The sequence below is a fragment of the Lissotriton vulgaris genome, chromosome 8 (assembly GCF_964263255.1).
Source record: "Lissotriton vulgaris chromosome 8, aLisVul1.2, whole genome shotgun sequence".
Classification (NCBI taxonomy): domain Eukaryota; kingdom Metazoa; phylum Chordata; class Amphibia; order Caudata; family Salamandridae; genus Lissotriton; species Lissotriton vulgaris.
In genome coordinates, this window is record NC_141696.1 from 1,254,408,027 (window position 1) to 1,254,426,938 (window position 18,912).

Consider the following 18,912-nt stretch of genomic DNA (forward strand, 5'->3'; position numbering starts at 1 on the left):
ACTCTGGCTGAGCAACTAGGAGGACCTAGGCCTGGTTTACATGAAAATACAATACTGAGGATATAACATTATCCCTTTCCTTTAAATAAAAAACAAAAATAACAAAACTTAAAGAGAAGAACTATGCACAATAAAGCAGTAGTGTTCTAAACTCATGGAAGCAACATATAGCAAAACATCACAAGAGAGTGAAAAATAAAAAACAAGCAAGGATGGATAAAATACAACCTACATAAGTATCATAATCCCCCATCCACCCCCTTGAAAAATTAATAAACCAACATTCTGTAACCAACTCACACTCTGGCTGAGCAGCTAGGATGATCTAGTTTACATGTAAATACAATACTGAGGATATAACAATCTCCCTCCCTGATCGATCGACCTACCAGCCCGCAACATCTTTTTGGAATCCCTTGAACAAATATTGCGGCTCCCAAGCTGCCTATAAACTAAAGATCTCCTGGAGGCAACAGAACACAAGAACCTAGGATACTAGAGGACAGTGCAATGAAAAAAAGAAACACTGAGATGAGCATTAGTCAAAGGCGTACTTAGACTACAGATCAACATCCATTGGCATGTCAAGCCCACCCTTAACTCCTAGAAGTTAGTAATGAACTTAATAAAAGTTATCCAAAGAACATTGGGGCATATTATCAAGAATGGCGTTAAAAATTATCGCCGGTTTAGCAGCAGAAAACTGCTGCTAAAGCGGCGATAATGGGCTTGATAATATGCCCTTGAGAATTCCAATAGAAGTCCATGTTCTGGTGTGAATATGGGCTTCTATTGGAATTCTCCAAGGCATATTATCAAGCCCATTATCGCTTCTTAAGCGTCTGTCGCTAAACCGGCGATAATTTTAACACAGTTCTTGATAATATGCCCCTTTTAACTTAACATCGAAAGTGGTTTCCGCATACATGGCCAATTTCTTTTTCATTGTTATGTAATGCGAATTTGCCAGGAGGCCATCACAATATAACCAGTTGTAGGTGATGGAAGATTAAGAGATTTGCTCACAATCACAAGAATTGAACAGAGACAGGGATTTAAATGTGCTTCTTCTCCAGGTGCAAAGTTGACAACTCTAGGCCCGAGGCCACACTTCCTACCAGACAGCTGCATGATGAGAATAACCTATCAAACTCTGCTCACACACTTGTATCTTTGCTTACAATGTTGAGCGGGGGCATTTTGTGCACTGGCTTGGTTTTGCTCCAAAAATACCGACAAACACACGCATCCATATTTAGAGACTGCATGTATAGATACAGTACGCCATCAGTTGATGTTTCAGGGGTACATAAAGGCCAAAGTCGAAAGCCTTCATGCTACCACTGGATCCAGTAGAAACCACTTGTAACTGGTCACCTCGAATGTCTGTATAACTGGTCAGCTTGAATTTTCAGGAGGGAGGTCACAAACTGGCTTCTGGAGCTGTAATACTACATTAACGCCTAGCTATAAATGTACACCATACATGCTCCGGTTGGAACGAGGGTCAAGGATGCCCCATCTATCCAAAAAGTTAGGAGAACTCACCACCTGACCCAAGGGGTAGGAAGTAATGGCTGCCGGGCGCACAGCAGTGTGTATGGAAGAAGATGAGGGGAGGTGGAGTGCAGGGGTAGATAGCGCGCGAGCCGGAAAAGCAACATTGACGCCTGTGCTCTCTCGCAAATCGAAAGCGGACTCGAATAACATCGGGAAAATGCTACCTACGTACATTAAATCTGAGAAATCTAACTATTGAAATGCCGCTATGGTATATGTCGTGTTGCTCCTCTGGGAGAATCAATAGGCATTTCTATTTTTAAATAGAAGACAATTGTAGTTGAGAGAGTTGTTAAGTGCTCAAAAAGAGGAATGTGGAAAAAGATACGGGCGTAAATTACATCCTAGTGACAACACGCCAGATGCACAAACGAAAGATGTCACAGATCTGAGTAAAAAGATGGGAATTAAAGAAGTGTCTAGAACCTGCCCCGTCCTGAGGGTTTTATAAATGTATCCGACGAGGACTGGCGAGGTGACGACGTCTGAGCGAGAACATTCACGGCTGTAAAAACAAAAGCAATTGCACATTTAAATATTGAAGGAAAAGTGCGAGGAACACAAGGACGCAAAAGCTCTACCGTTCTGTCGTTAGTTTATATATCAAGTAGACCTGACATCGCTAAATATTCAGCAACATTTTCCAATGCATATGTATTTTCTCCAACGTGCGTGCACTATAAGCAAATCTAAATTTAATATACGGACTTCCGAATCTAGTGGAACCAGGGCCCTTTTGGATGCACGCGATTTCGGCTAATCTCTGTCTAGTACCTTACACAGCTGTTCCTTCGATTTGATTCTTTTTATGTTACTTTATAATATCGATTGTGTTGATTGTATGACGATGCTCCTTTAACGAAGTTATTTTTTTTAATTAAAAACATATGGAAAAAGTATTGGTAAAATCAAAAATCGACTTTTCTTAAAGTGCTTCCTCGCAAAAACTGTATTTTACATTTTCACGGGTCATTCTGTTGAATTTATCATTCGCCAAAGTCACATGGAAATCTGAAATATTGAGATTCATGCAACACACGCACGCGAGGGCCGCTAACGGGGGTGTATTAGATTACAGACACAACATAAACAAAGCACACCTTCATGACTGTACTACCCCACGTAAGGCCAAGGGTATAGTGCACTGCGGTTGCAGCAGCGCGGGAAAACATCGGAAATCTGACCCTGCATGTTTTGGACGATCTCGCATGGATTAAGAATTATGTTTTGGGAATGCACAAAAGTTTCAAGTAGTGAGTTTGAAAACCATCAGCAGTCTCTAGTTTCCAGAAGTACGCCTGAGTAACATCTGAACTATGCAAACTTCCACATTATGCAAAACTGTGCAACAGAAAATGTCATCGAATTTGTGCAGTGGCACGTTATATATTTTTTTTTGCCACGCATGATATATTTTTCCAGTGGCAAAACCTACTAAACAACACGATAAACCACTTTTGCTGTTGTTATATTCCAGTTCCAACCCTGAAAGGGATTTACCTCTGCTCTTGGCAGGGGTAAAATCTTATCATTTCCAGGGTGAAAATAGTTCGGAAAAAAGTTTGCTAGTATTCAAAACTCAAGTGATTCCAAAGTTTCCAGGTAGTCTCTGCAAATCTGCATATATTTACTCCTGAAAAGTACTACATATTGGTAGGCAAATTTAAAACGAGCAGATTTAGTGCCTAATGTAAAAAAATAAAATAATGCAAGAACTCCAAGATTTTAATATTTTCTTAGAAGCTCGCTTCTTGTGCTGCTACATACTGGAGTTGCGAACACCAATATTCCTTGCCATACCTCTGCCTTCCAACACCCACACCTCCTGTCTCTTTGTGTCACTCCTGTGAGATTTTTTGTCTCTGTTTGTTTTTTTCGTATGTCACAATTTTCCTACCGTTTGTTTCCTTCCTTTTCAGCATTTCTCGTTGTTAGCCTAAGTTTGGGTGAGAAAAAGCCCATTTCCACAAGCATGGATGCCAGTGGCCTCCTCCAGCAATCCCCCATCTCCAGAGCACCCATCTGGCGTAAGTACACATATTTCCGTGTGCATGGCCAACTTTGGTGATATCCTTGCATCCGTTAACCGGGCCATATGAATGTGTATGTTCAACTCAGGTGTATTTTAAAATCAGGCCCGTAGCCTCAGACAGAAGTCTTTAGTTTACAGCTCAGTACCAGGTGAAGAGGACAGTTTGGAGATTGAAATATTTAAGTCCACAAATTCCACGTGGTTCTTTGTCAGCAATAACAAACACCGATCAGTTGCAGAGCTTTGGCAAGATCTGCATTAACATAGCAGGGAAAGAAAAATGTAAATAACACACATTTTCTTTGCAAAGGGTATTTGGAAAATCATGGTACATTTGCTAGATGGGTGAGATTCTGCCCTTACTCTCGGAGTCAGTTTTTGTTTCTCCAATGTTAGTTTATAAAATCCACAATCAAGCATATATAACTTACAGGAATCCTTGCATCTTAGCTCAGGGTACACCATCACACCCATGCAAACACTGATGCTACCTTCTCTGATGATAAATTAAAGAGACAGCATTGCAAAGGGCAACTTGTGGAAAAAAAATTGGCCATCTGTAAATGGTTCCTACTGCATTCAGATGTCGATTGTGTATGTTCAGATATTGGGCTGCATTCTGCCCCTGGAAGAAGAAGGGAATGTTTACTGACTAAACTATATATATATGATGCAATGCATCCAAATAAAATAAAAGATAAGTAAATCCATGATCTTTGCTGTCATCCTAAAAATACCAGCCTTGGAAGATTCGTATTGTTACGGATGGTCGTAATCAACATACATCTTACCCAAATGGGCCATGACCAAACCAACATCCTTGACACGCCGGTCACTAAACGATAAGTGTCATTCTCAGAGATCAAGAATTTCTTGTCACAGATAGTGATTCCCCACTCGCAAATGCTAATCCACTTACTAGAAAACATGCAGATAATCATGCGGGGACCTGAAAGCCGTGACATGAATCACATTTAAAATTCAGATATAGCTAATAAGGCAATCAAGTAGTGAATGGACCTATCCCTGGTGACCATGAAAAGCAGAGGGTTGACATTTCATTTGCTCAGGTTAGTACTTGGGCCCAAAAAGGTACAGTAAAGTTTCTGCTTCGTTGAGGAAACAACCCAAGCTAACAAGCTATTCAGAATCTTCTGGAAGATTACAGAACTAGAGTCTGCCAAACACAGACCCTTTTTGATCTTCCAAGCCTTGTGAAGATCTCCTCAACTTCATCAACATCAAGAGTTATATAAATGGTGATATAATTCAAGCAACTCGTAAAGAGTCTCACTTTCATTCAATTATCATTTCAATATTGTAAGCCTTCCATAAAACTATAAACCGATGACACTACTGCAAAGCCTTAGACCTGCAGACAAGACCAAAGAACCAAACAAGCTGATGAAAGCTGGAGTATTGTCATACCTCCAGGACTGCATAGAAGTCTTGCTCTGGACATCCTGGAAGTGCTGAATAAATGTGTAAACAGTCAGCTCCAAAAGGCGTTAGAAAATTTCTTTGACAGCCCCTTGCTGAAGAAACCTATAGCAGATCAGATGAGCCCAAAAAAACGGTGTCACAAACATGAACGATGCACCCTTAACAAGCAAGATCTCAACAAGTGCTGTAAAACGATGGTGCAAAACTTTGTAGAATCTCATTCAATCCTCATCGACTGTCAATCGGGGTATAGACCAATAAGAAGGAATTACTGCACCTTCACTATCCACCTTTACGTCCCTTAACTTAAGCCATCAGAAGTCCTGAGCCTGCTCTATCAGTGGATAATAATATTGAATTTGGATCACTCAGATACAGAAATAGACAAAAGTCAGATGTACAGCTCTCAATAGCGTCATCATTTCTTACTTGCGGAATCCAGCAAATCTGAAGCAGTACCACTACCTCGAAGGTCAATATTGTCACATCCAACATCGTTCCTCTATTTTTGATTCAATCCAGATCTGTGACTGGGAGTGAGCGTCAAAAAAGTTTCAGTGCTCCGTCCATCATCTCCTTGTGTTTGCTTTGATCTCCCTACGTTGGCATAAGACGTGGGTCCCTTGATCACTTTGACACCAGATTTATGCTAGCCTGGCTGATGAGGGGTGTTACCCCGAAACCAGTCCCAGGATGCTTGTTTCCGGTCAAGGGAAGACCTGGCTTGGCAGTTCGGGCTGGACTTTTTCCATAAGGAACAGGGTCTAGACTGATTTGCATATGGCTGGGTCTGAACTGGGGTGGCGGAGTGAGCTAAAGAACGATGATGGATTCAACCCAGATCTGTAACTGGGGTTGAAAGTCTGAAAAGTTTCAGCTCTCTGTCCATCATTTCCTAGTGTTTCCTTCATCTTTTTTTCTTCACTGCTTTTCATTATGTGCGCAGGCGCATTGGCACAGGTGATAACACAGCTGTACTTTGACAAATATTTGGAAGACATACATAACCACATCAGTTTGGAAAACACCTCAGCTCCATTGCGTTGGAGATAATCTGAGTCCCATTGTGCTTAGGGCTTTAACCCGTTGACTGCAGCAGAAAATCCACTGCGGTGTGGGTGATTTATGACTGGGCGTTGTTCAGAGGGCCCCTGGCTGTCCTCTGCACATGTCCACCGTGACGTCGGACGGCCTGCGGCCTTCCGACGCACGCAGAGGGTTAATCCAAAAGTTGCAGAAAGTCGCTCTCTATGAAATACACATTTAGGGGCCCTTACCATCAAGGGCACGCTCATACAAATACAGGGCTGAAAAAACTGCGAACACTGAAACTTATACAAGCATGAACTCAACTATGCTTGATTGTGCATATAGACATCTCTAAAAGTAGCTGTTCAAATGGCTTCATATTACACAAGACTACCTTTATCAGGTACCTATTTATCTATTTACATTTAATTTTGATGCAGGTGTAGAGAGTCTAGGACTTTTTTCTTCATTTTTTGCATTTTGACACTACATCCAGCATAGGTGTTCAACTGAATGTGGATTTTACTACAGTAAAGGCTCCCTGTCTGCCAGATACTAAGAGGCAATACTATGTTTCTACCAGCCGCGGCTCGTGGAGGGAGTTGCAGTGGGTCAGAAAGATGGGGCGGGGGAGGGGCAGGGTGGGGGGGGTGCTAATAACCGGAATATGGATAATTGGAGGTAAGTAAACAATTTAATTTTTAAAACAAATTTCGTAGCGCGGGCTTCATCGCATTTTGCGATGCAGGGCGTGCTACGAAATTTGTTTTATTGATCAAATTGTTTACTTACCTCCAATTATCCATATTCCGGTTATTAGCACCCCCCCAACCTGCCCCTCCCCCGCCCCTCCTTTCTGCCCCACCGCAACTCCCTCCACGCTTTCAATCGAGACATGAGAAGCTGCAGACTGGGATGCAGTGATGCCCTTTACCCGCTTAAATAAGGGCAGCTGGATGAGTGCATTCCTTACCTGTGGGTACCTTGGAGCTTTCATTTACACGCGGCAGCCCAGCCGCGAAGGTATGCACCCCCCCCCGCTCAAAAACCACAGGGGGTCATGGGCCGGAAGTCGCCGAGCCTACTGTGAAGCAGCAGCCAGGGATCAATGGACATCTGCATCCCGGGGCCCATCCAGGGCTGTGAAATGGCAGAACACGCACCCATACAGGGAAGAGACACGGACTATAAGTCCCACAAAGCAGTGCGAGTGGGAGTGTCAAAGCGTCAACTCAAATCGAGCCTCTGAAGACGAGCGTAGGCTCAGAAACGCGTCAGGCTTTCAATCGAGACATGAGAAGCTGCAGACTGGGATGCAGTGATGTCCTTTACCCGCTTAAATAAGGGCAGCTGGATGAGTGCATTCCTTACCTGTGCGTACCTTGGAGCTTTCACACATATATATATATATATATATATATATATATATATATATATTTACACACACACACACACACGCATATATATATATATATATATATATATATATATATATATATATATATATATATACATATATATGTGATATGCATGTATAATTGTTTTTTTAAATAAATTAATACATTCAATTTAAAAATGAAAAAACTTTAGAACTGATTTATAAAAATATAGATTTTAATTGATTTTAATTGAATTAAAATCATTACTTTTAAGCAAGTTTATTTAACAAAATAAATAGTATAATGTTAGTGTAGGTGGGTTTTTTGTTGTGAAATTGTTGTCTAAAACTTATTTATAAATTAAAAGAAAATTTTTAAATGATTTAATTAAAAGTAATACATATGTATATAAGGTATTGTGTTGTAACTTTTTATGTTATTAGTTCTAGGTTAATAGCAGTTATTTTAAAAGAATTTACTTTTATTTTTAATATTAAAAATATTCTCTTTTTTTTAAATAGCCAGCTTTGACTATTTCTCTTATATTTGGCTATATAAAGAACTTCGCTCCAGTGGTAGGGATCACCACCAAGAGTGGGGAAGCTATTAATAATAATTTATGTTGTGAAATTGGTTGTAAGTGGCTCCACCCTCTCATTTGAAGGCGTCAAAGCTCTTAAATCTATTCCTAGATTTAAATCTCCACTCAGAAATGAAGGGGAGCAAAAAAATGGAGATTTACAACTATGGGTGGGAGTAGTAGATCTATTCATGTAAATTTACCGTTGCAAATCGGTCCAATACTCTTTGTCAGTTACTAAAGAAAAGACATCCAGTTACTTTAGATCTAAAATCATACTACCCAATTATACTGCTATCTAAAGAAATCAGATGTTCTCACATCAGCCTTGAATAAAAATCATTGACTCTTGGTGGCGAAGACTTAGGGGTCGATTATGATGGCAGACAGACTGGGCTCCATCCGCCACAGTGTTGTAAACCGGGACCATCCGCCGTGCATGCGGTGGTCCCGCCTACCGGATTATGATGGGACAACCACAGCGGTGGGCAAGCTTTGCAGCTTTAACATTGCGGGGGTAGCTGCTGACAGCAGCACTGCTGCGATGTCAAAAAGAGCATGTTGTGCATTTCACTGCACTAAATGGCAGGCACTACACTGTGCCTGCCATTTGGTGCAGTAAAATGTAGGGGGTACCATGGGTACCCCAGGGGGTACCATAGGTACCCCCCAGTACACCTACACCACTCCCCAACACAAGTGGGGCCCGCAACGAGCCCCCAAAACCAAACTATGCATGCCTTTCAACGGCGGTTGCACCGCCGCGGAAAGGCTAGCTGGAGACCACATCCTAATTTGGCCGAAGGTGCTTGCTAGGCACCACCACCATTTTATGGATGCAGAACGCTCCGCTGAGCAATCATAACGATTGCTTCTGGCGGACAGGCTTTGCCTCCACCGCGGCCGTGGTCTGGATTCCACCACCATAGTAATATGGTGGTGGGAGAATTGTGGTCCGCAGGGCCGGCGGACCTCACCGCCGGGCCGGCGGTGGCGATCATTCCGCTATCGTAATGAGCCCCTTAGATTTTAATCTCCACGACTAACAATTGAGTCCTTGAAGTACACAGCCCAGGCTATTGATTTCAAGTTGATCACCAAGGTACACCACCACAGCAAAACTTAAGAACAGACTACTGCCAGAGTAGTCAATACAACTGTGTGCAAATGAAGTAAAACATTGTGGAAGTGCCCCAAATGAGGAGGGCACTCACTTTGAACACGTTTCGGCACTCTCTGGGGTTCCTCCTAAGCTTCATGACCTTCAAGGAGGGCTTCAATCCATTGCTCCCCTTCTATGAGAACAAAATCCACAACATTTTTGACATTATCATACCCCTCCTTTAATTCTGTTTCTCCTTCTGTACTTCAGCATTCCGCTTTACACTAACGACCCTTCTTAAACCCTCTTTGTTAGAGGAAAATCCTAGTTGCAAGTGGAGCTGTGACCGCTATCCTTCCTAAAGCAAGCACTTCTGGGACCCTCCCACACACATAATTGAGGATTGACAAGTCTCTTATCGAACATGCAGATCCCTGTTCCACCTGGAAGTGATGCTAGTAACTAATCCATGGGACATGAGCCTTTGGCCTGATGTTTCCGCTCAACATTACCATTGCAAGGCGGCCAAAAGGTGACATGTGATCCCTCTACAAAACAAAATGAATGCATCAGGAATTCAATGGCAAATTCCCAGGGTATTTGTGTGGCCCAGATACTTGTCGCAACTGTGTAGGGCACTGGTGGTCAGGTCTGGAATCATGGCCGTGCCTGTGTGGTGCTTCCTGTGTGGAATACATGCATCTCACTCTCTTGAGTAAGCTAGTGCCACAGTATGAACTTGGGAACTGACGCACCTGCACAAATTGAGTTTTAGCCAATGTGACACAGTGCCAAGGGATCCGGGAACAAGTAAAGCAGATGTCCTGGTTCAAAGCTAGACAGAGCAATACTGGGGGCTCTGGACTTCAAGCCTGTGAATGCAATGCGCATTGGTTTATGTATAAGGACGCTCAATGCATAACAAACCAGGAGTGTCAAAAGGAGAAAATCCCTTTCTAAAATTCACTCTTATTTACTAAAATTGAGAATAGTGGATCAAGGGCGATTCCCCAAATTAAACTCCATAGAGAGTGGGCGACCACACTGTTCACATTTTACATCATATAAGTTGAATTCGCTCTTCTAACAGGCTACTTTATGTAGCAAACTCCTTTACTGTGCACCTATGAGGCCCTAGCTGCCGCTCAATAGACACTAGTATGTCAATATCATCAAGAGGGGGCAGTGTGAACATTCCCCAGCTAAATGAATCCATTATTCAACGTGTGTGTACTGCAGCCGACTGTGGTCTCTATCTGCTCCTGGGTGTTTTTTGCACACTGTAAAAGGTTAAAGGGCAGAGGATATCGCATGTGCAACATTGCTAGAATATACAATTCCAACCGTCTGTTTGAACAGAATGATTAATAAAATATTTGCATTCCAGGTGTGACAAAAAAAGGTGCCCAGGGAGCAAGCGATAACATTGTGCGGTGAGATACCGAACACTTGTGCGCCAACCGAACTCAGAGTGCAGATGTGGCCTCTTCCGGCGGCGGCCAGCGCCTGGCTTCCGGTGTACCCAAGCTTATCCGCATCCGGCAAGGATTTCACTGACAAACAAAGCTAAAGGACAGCCTGCTGCAGACAGCCAGGCTGACACTTACAAAGCTACATTTACGGGTAGGAATGCCACTTCAGTGACTCATTTTCAAACTTGAGACAAGGGTTCGAATACCGGCTTCCTCGCTTGTTTAAATTATGTGACTGTAGGAAATGTTTGTTCATGCACTGAGCTTTAAATACATTATTTACCAGAAATTGGAAACACATAGTTAAGGCCAAATATAGCGTCTGGACAAAATAAAATTTTACATAGAGATATCATAATTTTAATGTGCATGTCAACTTCAAGAATTTTGAGCCATGATGTAGATAGAATGCAAAACATATATGTGACACCTATATTGGAAATGGGCTACAAGAGAGAGTGAATAAAAGAGTGCCTCTGGTGGATTGGTGCAGTTCGCCTGGGATGCCCCAACCTAGCACACGTGAGCTTGCCAGAGAGTCTGTTGTGAATCCTGGGGTGTTACTCTGAGCCTCCGAAAAGCTTAGATTCTCTCGCATCTCTTGCCTTATTCCTGTCTGGGTCCGGCTATAGCCCTCCGAAGAGGTCTAGTGAGAACGAAACACGTGTCACGAACTGATACTTCAGTAATACAGGAGGTTCGGACAGTTTACCAGCCTAAAAGCAGTTACTCTTTGCCTGGAAAGATAAACGAAAAGGTAAATGTTCAAATCATTCGAAGCATAAAAACAACTTATTGAATGCGTGTGTAAACGTAATATTAACAGTAATTTATGGCACGATGAATAGCTACACCGGAAAATCTGATATCGATCACACCAGCATTAAGGTCGATGCGGTATATATTTCTGAGTTAGACCTCAGTGCCAACAGAAGCTGTGTTTTGTAAGACATATTATTATAAAACGGGAGTCCACTGAGTTTAAGAATGCCAGAAATGTGTTCTAAAGCTGTTTTATCTCAGTCTCAACACACCGATTGCACGCGAATCTCCAATATATGAATTGCACCTTATTGGTATGTTCACACTTGGGGCCATTGTGTCAGCTGCCCTCCCAATATACACAAAACCAGTGGCAGATCGACAACCGACACACTGTGTGTGGAATGGTAGTAGTGAGATTTGAAAAGTGTAATGTAAAACAAAAACACCCTTTAAAGCCAGTTCTAAGCATGGACGATGCCGGGGGACTAATCTATCTTTGCTGAGCTCTGTTTTCAAGAAAATGTTGCTGAGAGGAAGTGAACCATAGGTAAAATATTATTTGAGATTTGTTGACATGACACGTTGTTTACACAGAAATTGGAATGTTCTAATTGAGAACAACGTTGAGTATTGCTTCTTAGTGTCTGACAGGCAGGGAGCCTTCGCTCTAGTGGAATCCGCATCCAGGTGAACACGCTATGAGGAATGTAGTGCCAAAATAAAAACAAAACAAAGAACACAAACCTAGACGCTTGACACAAGCACCAAACTCAAATTTACTTAGAAAATCAGACACCAGAGGACGTGGTCTTGAGTGAAGCCATTTTTGGCTGTTTTTAGAGATGTCTCCGTGCACAAATATGATGATTTTTGTCCAAACCGTGTATAGGTTTGAGTGTTAGTATTTTCGGGCTTGTATTTGTGGGAGCGCGCCCGTGTTGGCAAGGCCATATGAATATGTATTTTATACACGGCGACTTTCTGCAACTTGTGGACTTTCGGAATAAAGCCCTAAGCACAATGGGACTTGTGTGAATTAAAGCCCACGGGCCCCGATTGCTTAACCCTGTCCACATGCCCTGTCTGAAAGTCATCGGCATAACATGGGGAGTAGTTAAGTGTACGTGTGCACGCCTGTGCTTGGAAGAGAGAGAAGTGAAAAAAAGATGACGAAGTCACTAGACAATCTTTTTTGCGAATTAAGGGGGTCTCACTGAGCGTTAGTTACGCAAGATAGTAAAGGCCGTCGAACGAACCACGAACTTATGCGTGCGACATTCGCAGTCCAATGACTCACTTTCATGTCGACTCGGCACCCTGACATAGACCAAACTCAACGTTTTCTGAAGGGCTAAGGCGAGTCACAGACGTGTACACCCAGATATTCTACGAAGGGCTCGAACACAAGCCCAGCGCGAGGCTCCTTTCTCCACAGCCCTGCACAGTCGCGTCATCATCTTCACCTGGTCCCGGTCACGCGGCCACCGCTCACACACAAGGGCCGCGCGCTCCTCTCCGGTCTGGCAGTGCTAAAGTAGTCCCGTCCTCCTAAACAAGTTACTCGTGCAAACTGAAAACACTATCACTCCACAGAATGGCAAAGAAGTCTGTGCATAGTATAGCAAACCCACCGTCACTGCGGACATGTGCCATGCTGCCCCGAGGGATCTCTGTATTGTTGTTATCGTCACCACGATTATTATTAGCTTTCACTTTTTCTTTACAGCATCTGTAGACTACAACGCAACAACCTAGGTCGCCTCTAGGGATGATAATAATAAGAATTATTATTATGAACTTTCTCCTAGTATTGTTACAAAAATATAAATACCAACTGTGTAATTATGGTTAAGATGCAATGTACATTTAAAACTGCTTTTGCATATCTATCTATCTATCTATCTATCTATCTATCTATCTATCTATCTATCTATCTATCTATCTATCTATCTATCTATCTATCTATCTATCTATCTATCGAACCTATCGTTCTATCAATAAAGATATAGTCAGACAGATACCTAGATATGCTCTAGTTGTACCTACGTTTCTTTCTCTATAGATATATAGATACTCTGCGATTCTAGTTTGACAATTTAATAAATAGTTGTATCTATATATCTCTAGCTGTAGATAGACATAGACTCTGCCAGTTCACCTGATCATTGAATAATTCGTTGTATCCTTGTATATTTATCTCTTTCGATGTACACAGATCCGTGGCTATGTAGATATGCGATATTATTTTCCCTGACAATAGAATCATTAGTTGAATTTGTCGGTCGCGTTGTCTATAGAAACGCAGATATACTCTAGTATTTCCTGTGACAATTGAATAAAGAGTTGTATATCTCCCTCTCCCCATTGGCACTTGATTTAGATATACGTTTTTTTTTCTCCTGGCAACTGAATACCCTGCCCCATCTAGAACGTCGAAGACAGGGTCCGGATCAGACCCTCAGTCACCGCCTCCAGGCACTGAGCCTCGCGGCCGCTTCTTACCCGTCCACTGGCTCTTCCAGGCGTGAGACTTGGTCGCCTTCATCCACGGGAAAGGTAGGCGCTGCTCCTGCGTGGCGTAGGGCGCCCCCTGCTGCAGGGGGTGCGGGTGGCACTGGTGGTGCAGCTGCGGCGGGCCCGGCTCTTCGGCGATGGGTGGCACCTCGTAGGGGGAGATGTCCGGGGGGCTGCCCGGGTCCAGCAGCGTGCCCAGCGTCCCGGGGAAGGCGGAGGAGTGCTGCGGCTGCAGGTGCTGCTGCGCGCGCGGGCCCATGTAGAGGCAGGCGGGCGGCGGCCCGGGGCTGTAGTCGGGCCCGCGCTGCTGGAAGGCGCAGGGCTCCTTGTAGAGGTGCGGGCCCGGGTAGTACTGCTCCTCGCTGCCGTTCATGTCGGGGCCGCTCGCCGCTCCCCGGGCTCTGCCGGGCACCTGTGACAGGTGTCTGACTTACCTGAGGGCAGGCCATGCTCGGCCCCCGCTAACACTCGCGATTGGGCAATCGAGATCCACGTGACCTCGCAGCGGCCAGTCATTGGGCGGGGCTTGGGGTGAGTGCGATAAGTGTGGCCATGCAGGTGAGGTGCCCCTGAGCCCACACAGGACCAGCTTGCAGTTCTTCACTGCCCCTGGATATATGTGAGGTGGCGACGAGAACAGGGGCAGAGGCTTGTGGAGAGGGGCCGAGGGAATTTAATCGGGACTGGAATATTGCTCGCCTCCAAACCCCAAGACCAACGGAGATTCGAGGGGTGCAATGCAGGCAGTGAGGAGTGGAGTTGGCATTAGGGGGTGGTGCCTGACTTCTCGAGTTACAGGTCTTCATTGAGGCAAAGTTAAGCGCAGAGAATCAGCTAGACTTCACACAAAGTCAAGTGACCACCCTGCTGTTTGATTGGGGAGGATTGATTGACAGGTAAAGACACGTCAATTGATTGTGAAGAAGCTGCTGAGTGCTGATTAATGCTGATTGGAAAACATATTAGCATAACGTCCGGTTCCGAGTACTTTCCCACCAAGATATCTATATATCGGTCTGTCAAACCCCCTTCCGCCTCCTACCAGATGAGAGGGCAGGCAGGGGAAATTTTAAGGCATGTCTCGTTTTCAGCCGGACAGTCCAAAAGAACCTCAAACTGAACCCAAACGAAGCATCTACCTCCAGCCAGGTTTGGACATTCACTGACTCGCCCAGCCCTATTGAGTATAGACCCTGCGCAGTCCATGCTTTGAGGCGCCCTGCCTCCTCCACAAAACACTCTACACACAAAAAGTCTTTCTGCCTCCATGCATTAGAACTGCCCTTCCGTTCGTCATAGCTCACTCTTCCCTGTAGCTCTGCCTCATTTTAAATCTACATAAATGAATAAAGAACCTTGGCAGGGAGGGAGGGAACTATGTGCCTGTGAATTAAAAGACTAAGGTTTCAGGTAATTTAGATCACCAGCAAGCAATATATTAATTGCCCCAAAATCTGTCCTCCTTCCCATAATCCTTAAAGAGTAAGATTTTTTCAACTTTTCTTTAATGACCAGAACATAATTCTAAAATATTCTGCTGTCCTGTTTGTGGGATCCAGACTACCAGGTGGTCATTTCCCTCGTCCGTAGTTGCTACTTTGATGCTACACATCTCATCGAGTCCCAGCGGGACCTGTTACTCAGGGATTAGGGTCATATGTGTTTTTTGGTCCACACATCTGAATCAGGGATGTAGGTTGCAAGATAATTTTTTTTTCTTCCTGACACTTCTTGATCATTTTAGGTGGGATATAGGACACCCACCTGAGTAGATTAGATTTTGTATTTAGGTCCTGATGAATTACCATTCATCCTTGATGGGACGAAGAATTCAAGAAACATGTTGACCAGGGATCACTGACATAATATCGACTACAAAAATATAGGCATTTAAAATATCGACTACAAAAATATCGAAGTCCTATCTACAAACAGGTAAGTACAAAAATATCGAATCAGAAATATCGTTTAAAAATATGTACTTTATAAAAATATCGATTTTATTAAAATTTATGTAAAATTAAAAAAATATTTAAAATAAATAACTAAAATATACTTAAAAATACTTAAATAGCCTTAAAATTAATAAATAATTAATTTAAGTAATAAAAAAAAATACAATTTGATTTGTTAAAATATATATATATATTAACATATTATTATTAAAAAAGATACAATATTATTACCGTAGCATAGCAAGAGTGTTAAAATTACTATTCCCACTCCAGTGAGTGCAACAGTAGGGAAAGTGTTGGATAGCGTAGGGGTAAAAATTACTATTCCCACTCCAGTGAGTGCATCAGTAGGGAAAGCGTTGGATAGCGCGAGGGTCAAAATTACTATTCCCACTCCAGTGAGTGCAACAGTAGGGAAAGCGTTGGATAGCGTAGGGGTAAAAATTACTATTCCCACTCCAGTGGGTGCAACAGTAGGGAAAGCATTGGATAGCGTAGGGGTAAAAATTACTATTCCAACTCCCCAGAGTGCAACAGTAGGGAAAGCGTTGGATAGCGTAGGAGTAAAAATTACTATTCCCACTCCAAAGAGTGCAACAGTAGGGAAAGCGTTGGATAGCGTAGGGGTTAAAATTACTATTCCCACTCCAAAGAGTGCAACAGTAGGGAAAGCATTGGATAGTGTAGGGGTAAAAATTACTATTCCCACTCCAGTGGGTGCAACAGTAGGGAAAGCGTTGGATAGCGTAGGGGTAAAAATTACTATTCCCACTCCAGTGAGTGCAACAGTAGGGAAAGCCTTGGATAGCGTAGAGGTAAAAAAGACTATTCCCACTCCAGGGGGTGCAACAGTAGAGAAAGCGTTGGATAGCGTAGGGGTAAAAATTACTATTCCCACTCCAGTGAGAGCAACAGTAGGGAAAGCGTTGGATGGCGTAGGGGTAAAAATTACTATTCCCACTCCAAAGAGTGCAACAGTAGGGAAAGCGTTGGATAGTGTAGGGGTTAAAATTACTATTCCCACTCCAAAGAGTGCAACAGTAGGGAAAGCGTTGGATAGCGTAGGAGTTAAAATTAGTATTCCCACTCCAAAGAGTGCAACAGTAGGGAAAGCGTTGGATAGCGTAGGGGTAAAAATTACTATTCCCACTCCAGAGAGTGCAACAGTAGGGAAAGTAAATACTTTATATATTATTAAAAAAATATAAATTAATATCTATAAAAAATTAATTAAAAGTAATTACCAATTTAATATAATATAATATTTAATCAATCAAAATTACAAATTAAAATTAATTATTACAATTAGTTACCTATTAATACAAATTACTTACAAATTAACAATTAATTAATTAACAATTCAAAATCAATTAACAAATAATTCAAGTTAAATACAATTAAATAAATTGAATTATTTAGTTAATTATAAATAAATTACTTCCCACCCTATTCCCCTATATAGATACACGCGCACTCCTGAGGCGGAAGCCGGGAGCTTTTAAAACTGCTAATTTGAAATTGTCACTTTTATAATCTTGCTGCTTTTAAAATCACTGCGCGCTAGCAAAGCGCCAGGGCACTCACCTTCACCAAGAGCACAGCGAGTAGCGGAACAAGCGCTGACTCGTAGCCCACGAATTCCCTGACAAAACGCCAACTGGGCGAGGACTGAGACCACGCCCCCTGAAGGCCACGCCCCCCTGTCGCAGTACTTAAGCGCTGATCACAAGCACCAAAGCCAGATACACGCGCTCTCCTGAGGCGGAAGCCGGGAGCTTTTAAAACTGCTAATTTGAAATTGTCACTTGTATAATCTTGCTGCTTTTAAAATCACCGCGCGCTAGCAAAGCGCCAGGGCACTCACCTTCACCAAGAGCACAGCGAGTAGCGGAACAAGCGCTGACTCGTAGCCCACGAATTCCCTGACAAAACGCCAACTCGGCGAGGACTGAGGCCACGCCCCCTGAAGGCCACGCCCCCCTGTCGCAGTACTTAAGCGCTGATCACAAGCGCCAAAGCCAGATACACGCGCACTCCTGAGGCGGAAGCCTGGAGCTTTTAAAACTGCTAATTTGAAATTGTCACTTGTATAATCTTGCTGCTTTTAAAATCACCGCGCGCTAGCAAAGCGCCAGGGCACTCACCTTCACCAAGAGCACAGCGAGTAGCGGAACAAGCGCTGACTCGTAGCCCACGAATTCCCTGACAAAACGCCAACTCGGCGAGGACTGAGGCCACGCCCCCTGAAGGCCACGCCCCCCTGTCGCAGTACTTAAGCGCTGATCACAAGCGCCAAAGCCAGATACACGCGCACTCCTGAGGCGGAAGCCTGGAGCTTTTAAAACTGCTAATTTGAAATTGTCACTTGTATAATCTTGCTGCTTTTAAAATCACCGCGCGCTAGCAAAGCGCCAGGGCACTCACCTTCACCAAGAGCACAGCGAGTAGCGGAACAAGCGCTGACTCGTAGCCCACGAATTCCCTGACAAAACACCAACTGGGCGAGGACTGAGGCCACGCCCCCTGAAGGCCACGCCCCCCTGTCGCAGTACTTAAGCGCTGATCACAAGCGCCAAAGCCAGATACACGCGCTCCCCTGAGGCGGAAGCCGGGAGCTTTTAAAACTGCTAATTTGAAATTGTCACTTGTATAATCTTGCTGCTTTTAAAATCACCGCGCGCTAGCAAAGCGCCAGGGCACTCACCTTCACCAAGAGCACAGCGAGTAGCGGAACAAGCGCTGACTCGTAGCCCACGAATTCCCTGACAAAGCGCCAACTCGGCGAGGACTGAGGCCACGCCCCCTGAAGGCCACGCCCCCCTGTCGCAGTACTTAAGCGCTGATCACAAGCGCCAAAGCCAGATACAAGCGCACTCCTAAGGCGGAAGCCGGGAGCTTTTAAAACTGCTAATTTGAAATTGTCACTTGTATAATCTTGCTGCTTTTAAAATCACTGCGTGCTAGCAAAGCGCCAGGGCACTCACCTTCACCAAGAGCACAGCGAGTAGGAGAACAAGCGCTGACTCGTAGCCCACGAATTCCCTGACAAAACGCCAACTGGGCGAGGACTGAGGCCACGCC

The 18,912-nt window shown here is 43.7% G+C and overlaps 1 protein-coding gene across 1 annotated transcript in view; it reads right to left on the bottom strand.

Moving 5' to 3' along the window:
• Positions 1 to 14,302, bottom strand: part of PDX1 (pancreatic and duodenal homeobox 1) — a 30,310-nt gene extending 16,008 nt beyond the window's left edge. The window contains exon 1 of the mRNA XM_086933460.1: positions 13,865 to 14,302. Within this exon, the coding sequence (XP_086789586.1) occupies positions 13,865 to 14,249 (385 nt within the window). The 5' untranslated portion in view covers positions 14,250 to 14,302. The remainder of the gene's footprint in view (positions 1 to 13,864) is intronic.
• Positions 14,303 to 18,912: the final 4,610 nt, after the last annotated feature.